We start from the raw sequence: 7,540 nt of genomic DNA, 5'->3' as shown, positions 1-7,540 counted from the left end.
TCACTGTGAGTTAATAGCACAGTAATACACAGCAGACTCCTCTAGTTTCATGGCGGACAGTCTCAGATACACAATGTTTTTACTGGTGTCTCTGGTGATTTTTATGCGTCCTTGAACACTGGTGGCATATGCATTGCTTCCACCACTCGAAATAACACCCATCCATTCTGGTGCTTTTCCTGCAGGTTGTCTGATCCAGTGTGTCCCATAGCTGGTGACAGAATAAGAGACCTGACAGCTGATGGTCAGAGTCTGACCTGACTGCACTGATGTAGAGGCTGGTTGTGTCAGCTGCTGACACTTAACACCTGTTGATAACATAATCAAATGAATTACAGTGTAATATCAATAAGTGTGATATATCATCACAATGTGAGTGTGTCAGTGTGTGAGACTCACAGGATCCAGCAGCCAGCAGCAGCAGAGCTACAGAGAGCATGTTGGTGGTGAAGATGATTCAATGAGAGCTTCTCTGTGACTGGCAGCATGATATCAAGTCTAAAAGCCATGAGATTTAATTTGCCTGATGACAGACCAGCCAATCATGAGTAGCTACCACACTCTTAACAGCACATCAGGAGGCTTTATGGTTTTTCATACAGGTTACAGCTTAAGTTTATTACTCTACATGGATTTATAAAAGTTATATACTTTTATCTGATTTTATAAGGAAGAAAAATATAAATTTACATTTGCTAAGATTCTTTACAATATTTTAATATTCGCCATATTTTGTTTCTTTAAATTCCACATTATAACAATGACAATAAATGTTTTATACCAAATTACCTTGTAAAAAAGTTCAATTACCTAAAATTTACAATAGTACAACCTATTAATTTATTAACATTTTTCTGTACCAAAGAAAAACATACATTAACCAATGTTGCCATAGCACAATCATCTCATCACATGTATTTTCCCATGGCAGTATGCTGTAATTTCTTGCTGCAACACAAACAGATGTTACTGGCATAACTTAGACATGCTAAAAGATGCTGGAACATTTATCAATTGACTGTGATACATTAAATAAACACCATCAAATAACATAATCCTCTTCTGATTAGATCTTATCTGAGAACTAAACACATACTTTGGATTTGACAGGTGATAATACAGTATCAACAGAGCTGTGCTATGCAATTAAAATATAGAAACATTTCAAAGTTGTGAAGAACAAATTTATTTGTTAATAATTGTTAGTGATATTCACTTGTTGCAATTGTACCTGCTGTATATACAGGAAACATTTTACTTTGTTGTATATTTGAGAAATTTAGTTTGAATAAACATGAAACATTCAACTGAATCAAACAATCAATGGCCTAAGAGCACCTCCTCCTGTTAATAAGTAGTGATACATGTGTTCAGGCTCAGTAGAGTTTTTGTACAGCTCCTCAGGCTTCATATTCTGTCCATTAAGACTCACAGTTTTACTGGAAGAATCTACAGAAAGGCTAAATTTGTTTCTGAGATAATCTTTTAGTATGTTGCAAATCTATTAGTTGCTATTCCAATCTGCTCCAGTCATTTTCCTGCTGATCAAAGCTGTGTGCCAGCAGCCTGTAACAGAATAAGAGACCTGACCTGGGTGCAAGGTTTGAAAAGCTGGCTGTGTCAGTTGTTTACATTTTACCTCTGTTGATCACAATGTGGAATCAGTATAAGTGTAATATCCTCAATAGTGTTGGGAGATAATATTGTGAGTGTTTCTTTCTCAGTAACACTCACAAAAGCTAGTTGCCAGCGGCAGGTGATTAGCTACAGACATGTTGGTTTAGAAGGTGATCCAATTACCTTTTGTTCCTCTGTTACCACAAAAGATCAAATCGTATAAGCAAAATGCTTAATTTGTATAATGCTAGACCAGCCAATCACAAATGAATATGAGATTTTTCCTGAAACACTCCATATGTGAAGGATTCACTGTCTTTCAAACATAGTATAGCCGCAGTAGGTTTCTAATGTAGATTTATTAAATTGAAGATTCTTTTCTGTGAAGTTTCAGACTTTCAGCAATCACTCCTCCTTTATGACAATGTAGTAACATTGAACAAAAAATTGCATCAAGTTGTTAACTTTGCTGCAATCCCTCATATTAACTATGTATAGGTTTGGAAGACAAAACAAGCTCACAAGAAAAACTCAGAAGCACTATTTCCGTAGTACTTTCCATGTTAAAGAAAAAGCAGATAGTTAATGACAGCTCCGAGAGTCTTGCTGTGTCAGGTGTCTAAACTTGATCCCTGCTGGTGACAATATCAAGTGAATATAAGTGTAATATCACTAAAATATTTGTGGCATGATATTGTCAGTGTGTCTGCCTAAGACTCACAGGGTCCAGCAGCAGCAGAGGTACAGAAATCATACTGGAGCTGAGGTTGATCTGATGAAAGCTTCGGTTCCCTTTGGGATTGTCAGCATGAGAAGAAGGCCCAAAATTACAGTATTTAATTTGAATAATGACCGAGCAGCCAGTGGCAAATGGTGTTTACAGTTTTAGCATCTTATTGGGAGAAACTTTAAAAGTTATTTTAAAGAGGGTACAGATACAGTCTCTCTGACTGGATTACTACATTTGATTTGATTTCATCTGCTGTGATTTTGATACTATAGTCTTTACAAACATGTTTGTATTTGAAAAAAGAGGTACAATTATCATTATAAGATTAGGTTTTTATAAGCTTTCTAATCAAACCCATTTCTAAAACCTGATGATTCAACATAAATATTTATGTATGGAAAATGCTATTGACCACTATTTTCAATCTCAACATATCCATTCAACCTATGCATTTTTCAATGTCATTATTTGTGCTGGGATGTTTTACAGCAGACATAAAGAAATATGTATAATAATATGTATAATTTACTTACATAAATTAGATATGTGGCAAAAAAATAGAAAGATGGGACAACAAACCAAAACCTAAAGAATTATTTCTCATTTGTATTGATGAGGTGACAATTTAACATTAACACTGAATTGATGTGAAGTTGAACAAGCATACATTATTTTTAAATATTATACACCTCATGCAATTTTAAAATATTTGGGTAAAGTTTTCTTGTTAGAATGTGATTTTTGGGGTATAGATGTTACAATATCATCACATGTTTTATGCTACTGTATATTTATAAATATAAATGTATATTTCATACAGTTAAAAAAACAATAAATGTCAGACAGACTGAACAAAATACACTCAAAGAAGAAGATGATGAAGAATTTATTTTGCAAGTGTTATGTGATGATTTAGGAAGAATTTGATCTAGAAACTATAATCAAAGATAAGTTATGAAACTGGAAGGAGACAGAGAAGTGACAATCATAATTGAGGTTTTAGCAGGACAGAAGAAGACCTGGAATAATAATATTTAAAATAATAATTTTTAATGTGACTACATAATGTAGAAACATAAAAAGCTGTAATTTTGTTTATTCAATCTTAATGTTTTATCAGTTATAATTTTACACATAAATCACCTCATGGAAAGTGGAAAAAGGAATTAAAGAAAATCGGTACATTGCTGGTACATTAGAGAGCTGTAACTGCTTGTTATTTGAAGATGTTTAACAGAAAAATGCTTGAAAAACAGGAAGTCACAAACCACAACTTCAACTGTTGTTTTTATGGAGTTCGCCATATTTGTTCCTGTTTTGCATCACCCCACCTTCCGCTGTATGAGGAGTTTTTGTACAGCCTCTGTGCTCAAATTGATCACTGTGCTCTCCGGCACAGTAATACACAGCAGAGTCCTCTGGTTTCAGGTTGGACAGTTTTAGATACACCAGGCTGTTGCTGTTGTCTCTAGTGATTTCTATACGTCCATCAACACTTTTGGCATAAACAGTTTTGCTTGCATCATACCAAATAACACCCATCCATTCCAGTGCTTTTCCTGCTGGTTGTCTGATCCAGTGCATTCCATACTGACTGAAATCAAATCCTGATCCTCTGCAGGAAAGACTGAGAACTTCTTGAGGATTTTTTGCCACTGAAGTGGAAGGAATGGACTCCAGAGCCTGGCTGTAAAAACCTGACAAAGAACCAGTAATAAAAAGACATAAATTGCATAAATGAAAAATACAAAGTAGCGAATCTAGTAAAAACATGGTTCAACTTACAGGGCAGACAGATCACTGTCAGCAGAACAGACAGTCTGACCATCATCTTGAATCTAGAGGTGTGAATGAAGCTCTTCCCTTTAATGAGGAAGGCAGACATACAGTGGGAGGTCTGTAATCTGATATTTGCATTAATATAAGATTTTAAGAAGCAAATGTCTCTCAGCTTTATCTAAGTTAAAAGGTTTGTATGATATTCTCTTTAGTTTTTATCTATTTTTAACTGAAATCATACATTAACTGATTGGTTAGATAAAAATATATTCAACTAACCAATTATTGCCAAAATGATTGGATGAAAAATTTCAAACATTTAAAAAATATGAATATTATTTCCCTAATAAAGGTAACATTTTTAATGTTGCCACAATTCAAATAATCTATGCACTTTTGGAGAATCTGTGGCTTTCTGTCAACTAAAAAGGTGATCTTTGTTTATTTTTGTTGCTATAATAAGAACACTGAAAGAAAAACTACATTTAGTAAGATTTTAAAGTCAAATATAACTGTACTATGTTCTATATTGAACATGGAAGAGAACTGGCGTTAAATGTATTTGTGGTGTTAGAGAACCTCATCTGGTGGCTTCATGCAACATGTGTTTATGTTCAGGGATTTTTATACAGCTCTGTAGATGTCTGTGTCACTGTGGTACGGCATAGCACACAAATAAACAGCAGAGTCTTCAACCTGTAGATTCTGTTCATTAAGAGTCATAGCTTTGCTGGAAAAATTGCACTGTGAGACTGAACTTTTTCTTTAAAGAATCTTTGTGGACAAGGGTGGATGTTGTGCATGTGTGACCTATTCATTTCCCAGCAGGCTGCCTGATCTACTGTTGTACATAGCTGGTCATAAAATATGAGACCTGACAGCTGATGGTCAGATGTCGACCTGGCTGCACAGTCATAGAGGCTGGCTGAACTGAACTGTTCACCGCAGTAAACCATCGGTGTGATGTGATTATGCTGTAATTGTCTCAGTCTCGTTGAGACACAGGAACCAGCAGAAGCTGAGCTACAGAGAACATGTAAGTGTTGAGGGTTGTTGTGAAATAATTATTTCTTGGCTATTAGCAACCATTAATAATTATAATTAATAATTACTAACAAAACCATAAACAGAGTTCAAATATTTATTGTATCCAAAATACATCAGTCAGTACTGTCATGTGAATACCAGCCCAATGCGGCGGTATTATAAAACAATAGGTGAAGGAGGGAATTCAAGCACTGGCATTTTCAAACAGCAAGCCCTGCACACATATAGAATAAATACAAACAATGACTTTCTAAAATAGAATAACTTATTTATTTATAGGTAAACATGAAAGAATAAGGAAAACTAATAAGATATTGGAAAAGGGAATAAAAGAATAAAACTGAAACCAATAACATGATAAAATGATGCACTGATATCACAGTTCAGTGTGAATATATATGTTTTAGAACCAAGGATCGTTTAGAGGAATGAGGAGAAATTAGTTTTAAAACTAATTAAGAACAGCATGTTGTATGTGTTTACACAACCAGTTCACAATGTGAATCAGAAGGGTAAACATTTAAAAAAATATATTTTAACAAAACTATGCTGAATTAGAAATCCATTTAGACAACCGATTCATAAACAAGTGTGCTATTCACCAGTTTGAATTTCCTCACTGAGGGACAACAAAGATTATTTTTTTATTGTTTCGACATTTCCTGCCATAACAAAAATATCCTGAAAGCTGTTGCTCAAAAGCATATATTAGTAGAGTTGATGTGGATGTGCTGACTGCCTCTCTGATCTTTTGGGTTTTTTCAGTAAAGAATTTAGCAAATTCATTGCAGGTCCTGGTAGAGTGGAGTTCAGATGCTACAGTTACAGGAGGGTTTGTTAGCCTGTCGACTGTGGCAAACAATGCACGAGCATTGTTCATGTTTTTGCTGATGATCTCAGAAAAGAAAGATTCTCTTGCATTTTTCAGTTGTAGGTTATATCTGTATAGTCTCTCTTTATAGATAATATAGTGAACCTGGAGTCCAGTCTTTTGCCACCTGCATTCAGCTTTTCGACACTCCTTTTTTTCACTTCTGACTGGTAGATCACTTCTCCATGGAGACATTTTCTTCCCAGAAACAACTTTCACTTTAATTGGACCAATTGAATCAATGATGTCCAAGATTTTAGCATGAAAGTTATCTACCAGCTCATCTAAGCATTACAGGGCAAAGTGGAGGTAGAAGAGTAAATCTGGTTAAAGGTTTCAGCAGCACCGTCCTTAAAGATGCGTTTTCTTATCATGTCTCTTTGACAAACTGAGTCATTGCAGATGATGCTTTCAAAAATAACAGAAAACTGGTCAGATAGGGCAACATCAGTTACAGACACCTTGGAAATATTTAGACCCTTAGTGATGATCAAGTCCAAGTTTATATGACTTAGTTGTTGATATTAACTCTGTGTCTGATTGTACCTGACAGTTTATGGCTTTTTTTGATTGTTTATTACTGTCTCTTATCCTTTTAGCTTTGTTCTTTCTGTCACGTTTAAGCACAGAGATTTTACAACTATCTCCTATTAGGGGCTCAGGTTTTTCCTGGACATGTTCATTTCTGATAGAGTTACCACTGGGGCCCAGACTGTATCACAGAGAAGTGATTTGAAGGTCCTGATTAGGAGGAGATAGATTAGGAAGTGGTGGGGCTCTGCGGCATTTGGAAGATGTTGGTTTAGTAGCAGGGCCTTGGCCACGGGGGGTGTTGAATGGAGAAGATGTCAGAGCAATTTGGGTCCCGATTTTAAGAGCTCCTTTCATGTTATCAGAATCCAGTAAAGCAAAAAGTGGGCTCACTGGGGAGATGGGAGAGTTCTGTGCGGTCAGGGTCGGGGTCTGGGATGAGGGGGGTTTACTGGGGGTGTCGGTCTGGGTCTGGGTTTGTGGCGACGGGGGTATAATGGGAGTTCCACTTCTCCTGTGGATTTCGATGGGGAGACCTTTTGTGATGACCTCTCTTTCTCAGCCAACTGGCCCATTGTTTCTGCTGGAGCTGTTGGAGGCAGCGTTATCATTGTTGTTGATACTCCATGTTCTCTGCTGAAGGTCGAAGCTGCTGGCAGATTATTTACTGAATAGAAGAGATTAGATGTGAGATATCTGGCTCCTGGCTTGTTCAAACAGAAACCATCTTGCTTAAAGAGTTGTCTTTTTTCTCAAAAAATATTAAAGTTGTTGATGAAGTTCACAGGTGTGGTGGCACATGTTTTTTTCAACCACTTCTTAATCATCAGAAGTCTCGAAAAAATCTCATCTCCACAGAAAATCGATGCAAAGATTCCGCTGAGAAACACCTTGATATTGAGACCTCCAACAATATTCAGAAGATGAGTGAAATCCTCTTTCAATCCTTCTGATTTTTTCTTAGC

The 7,540-nt window shown here is 36.0% G+C and overlaps 1 gene segment (V, D, J or C); it reads right to left on the bottom strand.

Moving 5' to 3' along the window:
- Nucleotides 1-468, bottom strand: LOC124863099. The segment is given in 2 exon segments: nt 1-308; nt 400-468. Coding segments are annotated over 2 exon segments (348 nt in total).
- Between the last annotated feature and the right edge of the window lie 7,072 nt (nt 469-7,540).

The sequence above is a fragment of the Girardinichthys multiradiatus genome, chromosome X (genome assembly GCF_021462225.1).
Source record: "Girardinichthys multiradiatus isolate DD_20200921_A chromosome X, DD_fGirMul_XY1, whole genome shotgun sequence".
In the NCBI taxonomy this organism is placed as follows: Eukaryota; Metazoa; Chordata; class Actinopteri; order Cyprinodontiformes; family Goodeidae; genus Girardinichthys; species Girardinichthys multiradiatus.
Note: the sequence above shows the minus strand (reverse complement) of the source record. Positions and strands in the feature narration are given on the sequence as shown.